Raw genomic sequence first — 16032 nt, 5'->3', positions numbered from 1 at the left:
TGCACAATGTAAAAATATTGCTCCGTTGTTTTGGCAAAATCCTTTTTAAATGATGAATTCTGAAAAATAACACTTTAATAACTTACCATAACACTAACATCCATTCAATGTTCTCTTTAATATAAAACAGTATTAGAGCACAAGTAACATAACGTAATAAGATTTTAAACAGTTTTAAACCAATCCTTTTACTTGATAAAACCAAGTAGTCATTTGGAGAGTATAATGTGATAGATACCTATAAATACAGGGTAAACGCATTATGTTTTATTTCACTTAATTGCGTATTTTATTTATTGCGAGTTAATCTAAACGAAAATGTTGAAGTTCTATTATTTTTTGGCATTACCTTACGGACGCTTCAGCAAGCGATACATGCGAAACACGTGACCGGATGTATTTCCTTCCTCCGGTGAGGTCAAGAAGATGGCGCTCTGCAGCTAGTGAAGGGGACTTAATAGTAGCCGGTCGTTCGCTTGAACAACATGTTCAGAACATCATATTGCAGACTGCAGGGAGTTTGGAAATGCCTTCCGCACGATGGTATCACAGATTATGATATGTTTAATGTATTACGTAATGACATTTTAAAGGAATGCTAGCCGGTTAGCCTAGCAACTGAACCGCTACTGGTCCAGAATGACCTTAAAATAGCACCACAGTTTATGTTACATAAACTAGATTGTCATACTATTAAACGATGCAATACACGGACACAAAAGTAATAGTTTATATGAATATAAACGTATTTAGCATTTTGCTTGTGAGTGATTCTCATTGTAACGTTGCTTACATTCACCTCCATGTGATTTGCTTTTATAACCAAGAGGAGACTCGAGGCAGCTGTCACAGATGTTTTTAAGTAACATTATAAGCACAATAGAAACGTTTATCCAACAAACGCTATTGTTTGCAATGCTAGTTCGGGAATAAAGTTAATTTACCAGTTGACGTTCTCTAGGAGGTCGTGTTGTCACATTGCATGGGATGAGCTGTCACACTGTAAACAGACAATTTGGCTATTTGGTGCTCTTTTTAGTTTTAAACGGATAAGGTTAGACACAAGAGAAGTGTGATTTTTTTGTGTTGATAAATTTAACCATCAAACTGAAAATAAACACAAAAAAGTAGAACTCTAAAAGGATACAGTACATACTATAACAACAAACCGTTGTTTAGTCACAGACACATTCATTATTAAATACAATGTCAAATGTATGTATACATTTACACATTTAAATGCTTGGGGCAGCTTCCTATATATATATATATATATATATATATATATATATACATATTTTGAACTTTACTTAAAATGACAGAAAAGGATTACATAGGCAAGGCTAAGCCAAATCCAGGACTATGCCTTAGTTAATTTAGGCTATTTAAATCGCTTTTATTAAAATACCGTAGAAAGAAAACATTACTGATGTGCATCTTAAAACAAAGCAATGACACTGACATATTAAGATATGTCAGGGCAAGTTAGTTTCAGTTAAGACAACTAAAGAATAATTTTCTAGTCTTAAGCTTTGTATGTGAAACCAGGGAGATGTGTACTACATTTGGTATTGGTAACTAACACACAAACACCACTGTTGTAGAAAGTGCATGTTTGTGTTATACTTATGATTAATCTTATTGTTGTGTTTTTTACAATATTTATCATTTCAAAGCAGCTTTGCAGAAAGTCATTCTGTAATGTCTATAGTTAACATTGAACTGTCGGATGATATGATGACATGTTATGTCTTAGCAAGAATTCATCTAGTGTATATATAGTGTTTTGAGCATGTCTAGCCAAATCTTGTTAGGTTGATTTGTTTAAAGAGGGATTGAGTAATGTCTTCTCTTGTTGAAGGTTTGGTTGGTGCCATCGTGCAGCAGAAGCTCATCACAAATGCATCCAGGAGTCACCTGAGTGCCAGAAGTCTGATTCAGCTTTGCAAGAAGAATCAAGCAGAATGGATGACGTTCCAACATCTCTGCTTTCTGAAGAGACAGGTACAAAGAGCAGCGTGATGCTGCATAATGTAGAAATAACCAGTATTGCTGAGAAGTGCAAAACGTCATCTCATGGAGAGATGGATTGTTCAGGTCTTTTCTAGCTTTGTGGCATTGCACAAGAAGTTTGTATAAATGTATAAACAGGAGATGTGCATTCAAAAGCAAAAATCTTTCAACCCATTTTACCTATGTGAGCTTTCATGATTACAAAGGCAAACATTTTTTGCTTGTATTTCTCTATCAGTATGTGACACACAGCAGTGCTCTCTGTCAAAGAGCAAGATCCAAGCAGGAGACTGTTACCCCTGTCTTGGATGACCGAGAAGATTCGGTGCTCAGGCAAGTTGATCAACTCCCAAACATCAAGTCTGACTCTGGTACCGAAGTGACAGCATGTGACCCGCAGAACGTCCAGACTGAACCAGAGGCGGCCAGGGCGGCCCGCTTAGAGGCCAGACAGTGGAAAGAGCTGAAGGTCGAGTTCAGTGATTTACCGGGGATTTATGCACGACTCTCCAAAATTAAACTGACAGGTATGATATAGGAATGAGGAAATCAAACAAAGCAGCTGTGCTAGATTTATGCCATCGATCTGGATCCATTTTGCAAATCATGTCCAGCAAGCAAAGAAAATATGATAAATTTGAAAATCATCAGGTATCAATGAGAACATCATTGTCATCGTGACAGCATTATCAACAAAAACGGCCTTCATAGTGTATTAATATTGCTGAAATATATATTTATAGGAAGAGTTTGGTGCTAAAATGAGATAAGTTGGTTTGAAATTAGAATGACAGACAACTCGTTCACGTGATTCAGAGTCGACTCCTTTTTTCCCAAGCCAATAACTTTGTTATTCGTTCACGTTCGGCTTTACAACTTGGCAGACTGCATACATTCGCAAACAGCAACATTAGACACAGCATGAAGTGTAATATTAAGGACATTTTAATATTTACTCTGATATTTACTATTTATTGTGAATTCATATTGTGAAAAAAAATCAAATAACTACAGTAGGTTTGTTTTGTTTTGTTTTGTTTTAATCCATTATAACTAAAAAATGTTATTATGGAGCTATTTAACATAATAACACTCAATAAAAACATCATAACATAATAAAACACTTGATACATTTTTTTTTTTAAACAAAGTTATCTAATTTTAGAAACAAACTCTTTAACATAAATATATATAGTTTTTACGCTGTTTGCTGTAGTAATAGACATTCATTTTTATATCTGATGCCTTGTGTAACTTCACTTTTCTGTTCTCCATAGCTCTTGTGGTTACTACAGCTGCTGCTGGCTTTGCCATGGCTCCAGTACCCTTTGACCCTGTCACTTTTATTATGGCTACTGTTGGAACAGGTCTCGCATCCTGTACAGCCAATTCCATTAATCAGGTCAGTCACCTTATGCAATTTACTAAAATACCTACACACTCAGCACAATTTGACCGAGCAAAACAGATAATCCAGGCCGACTGACACCCGACTGGAACATGCCAGCAAGTGTTCAACTATTTCACTGTGTGTGTGTGTGTGTGTGTTTGAAGAGGCACAAACAGTTTTCTCGAGATATTTTAGAATTTGTTTTTACATTTGTTTTAAAGTAAGAGTGATTTTGGGATTAGCCAAGTGTACCTATTTGACATCTTGGGTAATGTTGCTTTCCACTGCATAGTACTGCACGGTACGGCGCGGTACAGCTCACTTTACCAAATACTTTTTTTAGTCCTACCTCGGTGGAGGTTCCACGCGTGCTGTACCAAAACCAATATGTGACATGTTTACAGACAGATCAGTGATTGGGCAGAGAGAATCATTACCAGCTTCATTGGATTTGCAACACAAGTAACGCATTTTATTACGTAATAATGGCGTTTCGTTAGATGCTTTGTGACTGTAATAAAGAGATTGAGACCCTTAACGCAATGTTTAAGACTACATTATCCTACCCTTGTGTGCCGTCGAGCAAACCAAATGTTCTTTATCTGCTCCATGCTGTAAGATTTTCCAAACTCTTGTATTTTAAGCAGTATTTTGTTTTGCTCCCATCCGCCATCGATATGCTACATGACTCTTGTGTTGTATTTTTTTTTGTGTCGCGTTTATGATGATGCTACGGCAGAAGAGGCTGTACAACTATGATGATAAGTTTATAATCCCACCGACTAAACTGTAGTGGAAAAGCAAACTGAGCTGAAGTGAAGTGATCTGAACAAAGTCGAGTCGTACTAAACCTGACGGTACCATGCAGGGGAAAAGCTTCATACGCTAGCACCACTATTAGTTCCAAAATCTGTCAACAGCCTTGTTGTTAATACATGCTAAATGGTTTCCATTTCCAAATTGCAGTGTATTGCAGTTTTGCAATATTGTATTGTATAAATATAAGAGTTTTGTATGAAGCGTTAAGTTGTGTTAGGGTGTATAAATAGCTGCATTTTATTGGCCATCTGCTCTCTAGATATCAGAGTCATCTCAAAACGCAAGATGTGTGTTCTTACATGTCCACAGCAGATGACATGCATTCACTTGTAGACCATTAGAAATGTATTACTCGCTGGGTTTTTTTCGTAACCTTGACTCTGCAAAAGCATTCCAGTCGGAGTAATTGCATGCTTGGCAGTTTGTTGATTTTTCTTTTGTTTTGGTTGTGTACAGCTAGATGGATGAAGTCTCATTGCACCGTTGGCTTGACTTCAGATGGCCCCGCAATGCCCAGCAGAGTTTCATTGTGCATTGCACAAATGCGAACACACGCTTGCGATACAGGCTCTCACAGTGCACTTTCTCATTCTTTTAGAGAGCAAAAAAGAAATTAGCTGTAAAGTGACCCAATTGTATGTCACATTCACAGTCTTTGCATTGCGCTCCTGCTGTTTGTTTTATAAAATACATTAGGACAGATTAGCTCTGCTGCTCTGATGTTTGTGCCAAGCTACAGTTGAAAGAAGCAGAGAGCGAAAGATGCACTTTGTGCAAGATCTGCTTTACTCAGCTAATGGCGTTTGTGCAGGAGTTCGGTTTGTGGTGTACAGTAATAGTGAAATCGGTGGCTGTTTGGACTTGAGCTTGACTTAAACGCAGGTGTGGCTTGTAATTTGGAAAAGGTCACAATCACACGCTGTATCAAGCTCCGATTGGCTGTAAGCTCACCTGCAGACCTGTTTTTACAGGATGCACCCTATGTTCTCATACTGTGGCTGTGAGTGCTGTCTAGTACTAATTACTGTGCTGTAAATCGTTCACTTGATCATGTTGTTTCGTGAGGTGGAGTCTTGGATGGTATGGAAATGAATAAGCAAATATTTGCTTTGCAGGTTAGGAATAAATGACATCATTTATTGTTTTTAAAGGGTATTGGTTCATGACTTATTGCTGAACTTTCTGTGACATGCCCAGTTCCAAGTTTGTGAAGTTGACATGTTCCTGTTTAGACATTAGTGCTAAGACACTTTGTTAGAACTCGCATGTTATTGTAAACCTTTTCTTAAATGTTCAGGCCTGTTAAGTCTTAAACAGTCATGAGATTTAAGGGAATAAAATAGCTGCGATTATGCACTTTTCTTGTCAATCTGCCATTGACTAGAAATTGCTCTTTCTGACAGGAATCTATGAAATGGTTTTTAAAGATCCTTATCCAGTTTTATGTAAGACAAAATTAAGATACGTAGATCAAATTGACAAAGCTGTTGACACGCATATCTCTGCTGTCCTTCTAGAAACATGCATCTCCATATTTCATGATTTTTGTCTTAAATCATTATTAATATATTCAGCCTTTATGTATGTCATTGGGATCTTCAAAACGTTTGTGTTCCTTTTGACTCCATAGATAAAACCTTTTGTTTTCTAAGAAAATACCACAGAAAAAACATCACATAATGTAAATTAAATGTCACATAATAAAAATATGTAAATAGCAAAATTTTGACAAATTTCACATATAACCTTATAATTCCAAGGTGATTAAATATATATAATTATAAGAAGTATTAAAAGGTGCTTCTCAACTTTGACAACGCAGTTTTTATTCATTATAAAAGTACAGTGTTTTTTCCATTTCTAGAAAAGCAGTGAATTTTTATTTTTTATTATTATTATTTTTGTTGTTTTTGTTCTAGAAATCAACATTTTTGCATGTTTTAGAATAAGCTCTCACCTGCACTTGAGGAGTTTCTAACACTGAAATGAATACGAGGTGGCTCCATACGCCACGTATGAAGGCGGACAGATGGGTTCTTTGTAAATTTGTTGTTTGAAGTGCTTTCTTTTGATGTTCTAATTGAGCAGAAACAGAGAAGCGAGTACTCACACCAGGCCCATCAATCACATGTGCTCCTTTTTAGGCCAATGAAGATGTTCGGACGCAAATATCAGGCATTATTTCTCATGTAAATCAGTCGTTACAATTGACTTTTGGATGTGTAGAAGTATTTTATGGGACTTGGTATTTGTAACGCACACTGCGGCTTGCATCGCTGTGCTGTTAGATGGCCTTGTGACTTCCGCATGTGCTTCTGGAGGATCCGTCTGAAACTAATAGGCTTTCTGTGGCTTCAGAGGACATTTAATCCATATGCTGTGGAACTTACTTTCTTGTGGCAAGCAGTTGGCATTTGGAGGGAAGCTTCAATCCACACATACAGTATGGAAAGAGTCAGTCTGGCCTCTCTGCCTCCCCGCCTTCTGTACGCTGTCCTGTACGCTGGCTTTTTGGTGTATTTGTGCATTGTTAGAAATGTAATGGCAGTGTAAGACTAAAATGTTAATGTTTTGAACTAGTTTTAATAGTATAATACTGATAGTTTGATAGTAATAATACTGATTTGTTGTAAATAGTTGCTATAAACACACCTGTGACTATATTATAATAGAGTTTGTTTTCCATTTTTTGGTGGTTTTATTAATACTTTGTTATTTATGTTTTTAGTGATCATATTACTTTGTAAAATTATTTGTTTTATCTATTTACTAAATAAAACAACAGCTTCACTAACTTGCTAAACGGGACTAATTTGACAGTCGTTTAAATGAATGTTTTGTAACCGTGTAGTCGACTAGTCTAAAACCCAAAACCTTGGCCCAAATCTTTTTTAATATTTTTATGTTACAATATAAATTTATTTTTTCTTTTAGTTTAATTTTAGTTTATGATTGTAATTATAGTGCCTTAAACCTTTCTATTACAACATTTCTATATTTTGTTTAGCTTAAGTTCTTTCAATAATTTGTAGGCCAACATTTTATTTATTGTCAAAGTTTTAATTTTGGTAAACTATAAAAACCTTGGGACTGCGGTATAGAAAAATTGTTACTTGATGCATCTGTTGCTGTATATATACACCAATATACCACCCAGACCCAGTAGCCTGAGGTCACTGGAAAAATGAGAGAATTTGGCAGGACAAGCAAAGTCTAATGATGTAACTCAGATCCTGTAGCTAGTAGACTATACGCAAATGTAATGCCAAGGCCATGGGTTTGATTCACATACATACCCTTTGAATCACTTTTGAGTAAATAGTCCAGCAAAAGAAGTGAATGAAATGTAAATGTAGAGTGTGTTGTTTAAATTGCAGTTTCTGAATGTAAATCGTACAAGTATTTGAAGGTGGATTTGTTTACTCTAAGACTGTGCAAGCAATAGACTGTCCAAATCCAGTGCAATACAATAACAGAGATTTTGTATACAGTCTGTCTCTTTGTTCTTGATGCCTTAAGCGCTTTTTGAAGCTTTAGACGTCTGTGTGCATACAAATACAGTGACGTGATTGTCACTGTATCTGATAGCAGCATGAAGGCAAATTCCTCGTACACGTACCCTACTGACACAGTTCTCAGTACTCATGGCTGGCGAAAGTCGATACGTTTGTTTGGTGTTTGTTTACGTTGCCATCTGTGCAGATTGGAGTCCTTTGCTAACATTTAAAATTTTGATTGTCAATTAAACTAAGTGAATGGAGCGATTGGTTGGGCGACGCCAAAGTCACGTGGAGCCCGATCGTCGTAGCAACTCTCTGATCTCATTCTCCAAGTCCTGACTCATCTCATGTAATGTGACGGCTCTTGGCCGCACCCATACCTGCTAGTAATAGATCCCCACTCTTAACTCATTCTTTTGGTTGTTATAACACCAAAGAGGAAAATAAAAGGGTGGAATGACATCCTTAGATGTGGTGCCAGTTGGTTTTTTGTCTTTTTTAAAGCTCTCTGTCGCATCTGTGCGGTTTGCCAGGATCAAAGATGAACCTTTTGAAGCTTGAAGAGGCCACTAAACATACAACTAAGAATCAAAGTCGAGGTGGATCCGGTTAAGCTTTGCTTTCAGTGGACTGCGCATCAAACGTAATAAAATGGTTGATTTAAGTGATCGCAAGAGCCAGTCAAGTTCATCTTTGTTTGTGACCATGATGGTTTACCTAAAAGCAGACGGGGCAGGGAATCGGATGCTGTTTGTTTTAGTCTTCGTCCCTTGGAGGTTTTCATGAAGTCACATTGCAATTTTGTGGTTTCTTATTTCAGAGGAAGCTTGTTTGGAAACTGTCAGGAATGTTGCGAAAAACTCAGAGCCCATAACAATGGCCAGCCAAAGTTGATACTGCATTCCACCAAGTCCGATCTCTCGATGCCACGTAAAGTCACTGTTTTCGTGAGAACAGATCTCTAGGGTGTTGGTGTATGGTTGCTCAAAATTGTTTTAATTTTGTTTTGTTAGCATCATAAAAATAACACGCACTTCACCTTTAAAAAGTTGTTTTTGGGGGATTCCAGTGTTTTTGAGAAAACATTAGCCCATGACTATGAGTCTGGTGTTACGAAAGCTTCGTTTTTACGGTTCATTTCAAGTCAAGTGCTCAATAGGTCTTGCGTTGATTGCAATCCAAACTTTACCCTGAATTCCTCTTAATGAGATAATTGGATCCAACAAGTATTTTTCTCAAGCTGAAGAATGAAAATCAACACTCGGGTTAAAGGGCCAAGGCAAAGAAAACACATATTACCCAGCTTCTTTTCAACAAGACCACCAGTCACATTTTCCCATCACTTCTCTTTTCATTTTCTTCTTTTTTTGTTTAACCAGTTGTCAAGTGTGAATCCCACACAGTGTTGTTTTTGTAAATCCTGTCCTGGTATTCCTGGGGTGGTTTCGTGTCATGTCTCCCGATGAGAAAGACAGGCGCGAGTGCTGTTTTGTATGGGTTTCTGCGGTGGGGCGCCTGAGGATGGCACGCGCGTGTGAGCGTAAGCAGCCGCTGTCAAACCAAAATACATCACGTTCACTGACCCCTGTCTACACCTTACCTTTTTTGCTTTCTTTTTTCTGGCTTTGCACAACGACATATTTTTCAAATCAACCAGTTGGTCTTGAGTGTCTTTGATTTGTGGTCACGTCCACCAGACTTGTTCCTTATGCAGTGTTTACATTACACATGTTCGTGATGTAGGGAATGGAACAGACCGTTCATGTGTGTGCCAAACAATTACATTTTTGCAGTTCGTCAGTAAATGTCTTAAAGCCTACATAGTATGCTGACAATAGGGCGATGCTAATACAATATCAGATTTCTGTATAATGATTTGTTTGGACGGTTATTTGCATTGGTAATTCAGATCCTTGTACAGATGTTTAATGGTCCAGTCTATGAAATTATGCACCATCTAGCGGTGAGGTTGCGAATTGCAACCAACGGCTCACAACTTCGCTTCCCTTTTGAAGCACTACGGAGGCTTACACAGAACTAAGATGTTGTCACATCTTCACTTATTTGCAGAAGGAGATAATGTATTGACGAAACTTATCATATAGAGCAGTTAGTCCGTTAAGGACTACTGTAGAAACAACATGGCATATTCCATGTGAGGGGACTCGTAGTGTATGTAAATAGCTCATTCTAAGGTAATAAAAACATAACGCTTCATTATGTAAGTACCTCTGAAGACATAGATATGTATATTATATTGCATATCTGTCAATATATACTCCAAAAATTATACATTGGACCTTATTGTGCACACAAACCAGCCAGATAAAGCTGAAACGACTGTTTAAGAATTCGTTTGGTTTGCACAGAAACAATCGATAATGATGCTTAATTGTCTCATCATTCTGTCAAACAGGTTGTTGCTTTTGTGAACTTGATGTGAACAGAATGAAACTTGAGTATAATTACATTTAATTATTTAATCTTCATAATGCACTTTTTTTTCATAACAGCGGGTTACATTTTGTTCTGGAAACTTTAAAAGCATTCAAACATACGTTTCTGAGGTGTTTCCGTGTTAAAGCAATCTTGGAAAGTCCCCGCTGGTACAAGATGATTTAAAACCCTCAGGAGCTTCTTCACCTTGCATTTCATTGAAACGGAACACAATATTCAGATGCAAATTTATTAAGCGCGACTCCTGAGAAGAAGCGTATCGGATCACCCTTTGAAGTAATTTACGGCACTGTACGACACATAATTCCTGGTTTGCCCTGCTTTTGATCACGGCCGAGCGCATAACGTCTCTGTTTCTACTTACCTTAATTTCACAATGTTAATTGTAGTAGTTGGCACGTGGTTGCTGCGTTTTAAATAGAAACAGACTTTATCCATCTGTAATGATGGTTTTCATCAACATGTCAGTGGGAAATGTTTTTGTACCCGATCAGACTGATTTCTCTTTTCTTAATGATGCATGCTATGAAATTTTTATGTTTAGCGTATAAAGAACATGTCCTGGTTTGGGGGTGATCTAGTGTCATAAATAGGACCCATCACAAGAAGAGCAAGTAATCAGATCTCCATGTCTGACAGCACAGAATGGGGAGTTCCTGCAGTTGAGGGAACTGAAGTTTTCCTCAATCCCATGAGGCTTCTCTTTCTGACTGCAGGCATCTTACCCTTAATCTTCTTTGACATAGACAGTAGAATTGATTGCAGCTCGCTTGTAGCTTCCATGCATTTTTAAAATCCATATTTGCATTTTATGGCGGCCGCTTCAGAAGCAATGTAGTGTAACAGAGCAAGAGAGAAAATTGAAGAGATATTTTACAAACATAAAACTTGATTTGCAAGAGGAATGAGCAGGTTTATTTATGTTTTGATGATTATTTTTGTTTTGATCATTAAAATCGAACAACGTTGTTGTGCATGTCGGATGAAACCTTATGTGATATTAATAATGTATAATGCCACGTTTTCTCCATCACCATTACAAAATCATTAAGTCAAGAATGTGTTTGGTGTGAATATTTCAAAATAACAAAAAATTAAATGTTTAAAAAAATTTAAGATTATATTTAGAAACGAACAATACATTTCTTTTTTCTTTTTTAAGAAAATGTTTATTTTTATTTATTTATCTATTTTTATTTTATTTAACTAGTTATTTGTTGCACTCCATTAATTTGATGCTATCGAAGAAATTGTATTATAGAAACTTTTTACTTTAACTTTATAAGTTTATACAAACATTTTTGTTTTTGAAGTGAAAGTTCATTAAAGGTTTAGTTTATCCAAAAATTAAAATTCTGTCATCATTTACTCAGCCTCTTGTCATTTCAAACCTGCATGATTTCAATAGCGGCACGCACTGACATGCATTGGATTTGAGTCCAGTACAATAGAATCAAATGGGTACTGCAGTTGTTTGGTTGCAACATTCTTCAAAAAAATTTCTTTTGTGTTCTCCCGAAGAAAGAAAGTCAGGTTTTAAATGACAAGAAATTGAGTAAACGATAACAGAATTTTCATTTTTGGGTGATCTCTCCAATACTTCAACGGTTGAAGTACGTCTATTGTTTGCCGGCACCATTCGAATCTTAATTTGGGCCACATGTCTAAAACGGCATGCTATCCCTTCACCCCTGCGCTGTAATCTCTCCTCAGCACCCATCTGTTAAAGCTCTAGAATCCCTCTCTCTGTCCTTCTGGGCCTGTGTGTGTTACAGCCGTTCATCATGTTAAGGGTCCCCCCCGCTACGAACGACCTCTTGAGGAATCATAAGCTGTAACCAGATGCCCCCTGAAGACACACCGACCGTTCTCGTCCTGGAGCCCCATCCTGCAGTTTTATCTGTTCCTCCGTGAGATGCGGTGACAGGTGATACGTTTTCAAACGGCTTTGAAATTCCGCCCGAAATGACGGCATTGTGGTCTGTAGTTTAACAGGGGGTGCATCCTGAAAGCAAGACCGGCTGGTATTCTTTGAAGGGGCACTTTCGCGATCTTTATTCTTTTGTTGCTTTTTGCCTGTCCGATAAGAGCCTAGAGCGATAACGACAGATTGGTTAAGATTGCTCGAAAGTGTCAATGGTGTCCGCTTAGGGGTCTGTACTGTACCTTATGATGCCTTTACTGCTGTCAGTAATCACATTAGTTCCACTTCAGTGCGACTGGTTTCCTGAACGTGTTTCGTCGCCATCACAGCAGACGAATGCTCGAAGCGAGCGTTTCTTGAGGAAGGTATTAACACCAAAGGTGATCCCTCCTTTTTGTAGATGCATAAATGAAAGCCTGTTAAACACATCTACCGTAACAATAGAGATGAATTGGCTCCGCTTTCATTTCTGCTGTAAGCTTCGAGTCGGGAGGGCGGTATGAAAAGACTTTTAATTAGCAGGTGATCTCTGATCATGCACGGTGGCGCACGGGCTGTTCAATTGCGTTTTCATGGTGTTCAGAATAAGAATGAATTTTTAAACAGAGGGAGTCGTTTAATAGTTAATTCCCTCAGTCGGTGCGATCCGTGGGGTGTCAATCTATGTCAAACTGTACTCAATGGGATATTACGCTGCAGGCTCCATATGGACTTGTGTAGCTGTAGCTGGGGTATTGTTCTAATAAATGTCAACCACAAAATGTGCTATTGTTGAGGTATAATGAAGGGAATTTGATACAGAAAAGCGTTTGCCGGTCGGGTTTCGTTTAATTTTGTTTGTACGTTGTAATTAGTGAACTATACAAAAATGTTCCATTTCTTTTTTTGGTCTAGGTTGTGATTTTGTAATAGTTTTTGACCTTTCCAACTAGTGTTGTTGTACTTGGGCTGTGAAGTTAATTGTAATTAAGCGTAATTGTTTCTAAATATTATAAAGCAAAATAGTTGAGGTGAAACAATTATTGTGCAGACTTTTGCAAGGATCTTTTATATGGATTTTTTTTATATATGTGGTTTCACAAGTCAGTAAGTAATCTTCCATAAATAATCAGCATCTCAATATTGGTCCAAATAACCGTGAGTTACATACTTTTTGGAATCGTGGAGCCCTTTTAGACAACGATTAATCGCATTCGAAATAAAGAAGATGTCTGTAATGTATGTCTGTTGACTGGGCATATTTTGTATTTATAAATACACATACATGCATGTGTATATATTTAGGAAAAATATGAAAATAAACCCACATTTACATATAATTAAAATTAAATATATATATATACATCCTAAGATTTCCTAAATATATACATGTATTTGCACATGAATGTTTATAAATGCAAAACAAGTATGCACAGTGCACGGACATACAGTATATTCTTACGTATAAACAAATGTATATTCTGGATGTGAATAATCATGATTAATCGTTACACAGCCCTAACGCTACACTTTCAGATGTTGCGTTTTGTTGGCATCTTACGTCATATTGTCCGATGTTTTTTGTGGCATTATGAAAATCATAAGTCTTTAGATGCAAAATATTCAATCTTTACAACCGCTGTTTTTCTGTAGCAATGTGCCAAAGGGTAATCTGCTCCACCGCTGTCAGTTTTTATATCACTTGACCTTATTTAAAGTCGTGGTCAGGCTAAAAGATGATCCTCTACTTGTCAGGGTTTTCTTTTGGTTGTATTGTGCAAAACCTATAAACTTTCACCTTCAGGCATGTTTGGTTCATACAGGTTTATTCTTACATTCTGATGAAGTGCTAGTCATAGTTTGTTTTGTTGGCTTGAGCAATGAACAATTTGTGGTCTTTAAGATCTCAAAAGCCCCTTTGGTCACCCTTGGGCTATCTTGTATTTATTTCGAATTTCAACAGATTGTGGCTTCTCTGAGAGTCTTGGTGCACTTGTGGTTTATGGCTTCTCTCATGGTTTTTATATTTGCGGTTCAGGCGTTCACCCTTGCGAGACTTCTTGGCATGTCAGTGAGGCTCCATTGACTTCAGATGTCACCAGCAGCGCAGGTAGGTTCAAAACCACACGGTATCAGACAAAGGAAAACAAACAAACCTTCCCCAGGGGTTTCGCTCCGTGAGATGGAGTAGCACGTCGTCGGCGCGATTGATCAAAGGTGTTTTCACGCAGCGACGGCACCGTTGCACGCAAGGTGTCTTTCTGCGCTCTCATCACTTTGTTATCCCCGTATTTACAGTGATCAGATGAGTACACATCAACACAGATGAGCTTGGCAGGCGGGTTGTGTTCATGTATTAGCGGAGGTTACAGGTCTAGACGTGCTAATGTTACAAGGCCTGTGTTCACCAATTTATCAATCATCCAATGAGGCCGTTCGAGAAAACTGAAATGTAATGCAGGGATCTGTGTCTGGCACCTGGCTTATGCTGTCATTTAGTTTTCATTTTTGTTTATGATAATAACGCTAGATAGTAAAAAGAGCTTTGAATGTTTTTGATGCTTCTTCCTTCCTTCCTTTATTTCTTATTGACAATTCTGGTGAATAATTCAGTGTTAATGGCAGACTTGTCTGAGATAAATAGTCAATAAAGTTCAAATCAATTTGGTGCTGGTTTCGTATCGTGTTTGCCATAGAAAAAACAATTCGGCAATATAGTTATAGAAACATTAATATCCAAAGAACCGTTTTGTTGCATTAAAGCTTTTTTTTCTTGGAAATGGTTCTTTTGTTTAGACTGAAAACTATAAAAAGTAAGAAAGAAGTGATTCTTTTAAGAACGTTGGTGAATATGTCTTTACGAGAACCATAATGGCATTGTAAAGAATCCTTTTGTAGCACATTTATTTTAAAAGAGACAGTTCATCCAAAAATTAAAATTCTGTCATTATTTACGCACCCACAGATTGTTCCAACCCTGCATACATTTAGGAAGATATGAGGAAGTATGTCAGTAACCAAACAGATTCTGTTGGATCCTGCATTAACTGCCAAAGTAGGGAAAATGAAAACTGAGGGAGTCAATGGGGGATGAGATCTGTTTGGTTACTGACATCCTTCTAAATATCTTCCATTGTTTTTAGCAGAACAAAGAAATGTATACAGGTTTGGAACAATCTAACTGCGTAAATGTTGACAGAATAAAATTTTTTGAGTGAAATATCCCTTTAAAAGTGTAGATGAGTCAGAAAACTTAACTGTATATACAGTCTTTCTGTATTTAAAAATACAGAAAATGTCCTGTAGTTTGTCATGGGATCGTCCATCCACAATTTTGTGTCATTTGATCGCATGACTTTCTTTTGAGCATTGTGTAAAAAAAACGAAGCTAACTTATGATAAGGTCCGAGTACATGTACGATCTGCTGTCCCGTAATAAGGACAATTTTGAGAGATTCAGACTAGCCACTGCTATTTTTGTCATTTTCATTTGGTGCCAATGTTCTTGCTAAGAACAAAATAATTGTACAAATAAGTTATTTGTAGGTGTTTCATTTGTAGGCTTAATGTTGGTCTAACCACCTAAACAAAACAACACAAACGACATAATTTAATGTAATAGGCAGCGGAAAAGATTGGATTGTAGGAAATTAAAATAGGTATGTCATTTGGGGAATAATGTGTTATCTTAGCAGTCATTTGCCTGTTTACAAGGAGGGTTTATAATGAACTAATGTTCTGGTGTGAGATTCTGTTTCCTGTCTGTTTCCTTATTCTTTTTTAATGAAAAGTGGTTTGAAGAGTGAACAGAATGTATTGCTCTTTTTCAAAATAATACTCTTGTGTTAGTTGGTTAAAGGTAGATGTTTACTAAGTGTACTTTTTGATGAAGGTACAAGTAATGCGGAGACTTTGTTTAGTTGTAAAGTACTGAAATGCGTAACAAATTA

General features: G+C 37.1%; 1 protein-coding gene across 1 annotated transcript in view; it reads left to right on the top strand.

Annotated features, from left to right (window-relative positions):
• The first annotated feature begins 410 nt into the window (after positions 1-410).
• LOC130439501 (protoheme IX farnesyltransferase, mitochondrial) overlaps positions 411-16032 on the top strand; it is a 37337-nt gene continuing 21715 nt past the window's right edge. Inside the window, exons 1-4 of the mRNA XM_056772134.1 lie at positions 411-543; positions 1862-2004; positions 2252-2540; positions 3291-3415. Coding sequence (XP_056628112.1) covers positions 486-543; positions 1862-2004; positions 2252-2540; positions 3291-3415 — 615 coding nt within the window. The 5' untranslated portion in view covers positions 411-485. The remainder of the gene's footprint in view (positions 544-1861; positions 2005-2251; positions 2541-3290; positions 3416-16032) is intronic.

This window comes from Triplophysa dalaica, chromosome 17 (genome assembly GCF_015846415.1).
Source record: "Triplophysa dalaica isolate WHDGS20190420 chromosome 17, ASM1584641v1, whole genome shotgun sequence".
Classification (NCBI taxonomy): Eukaryota; Metazoa; Chordata; class Actinopteri; order Cypriniformes; family Nemacheilidae; genus Triplophysa; species Triplophysa dalaica.
The sequence above is the reverse complement of the archived record's forward strand: the minus strand, read 5'-3'. Positions and strand labels throughout refer to the sequence as shown.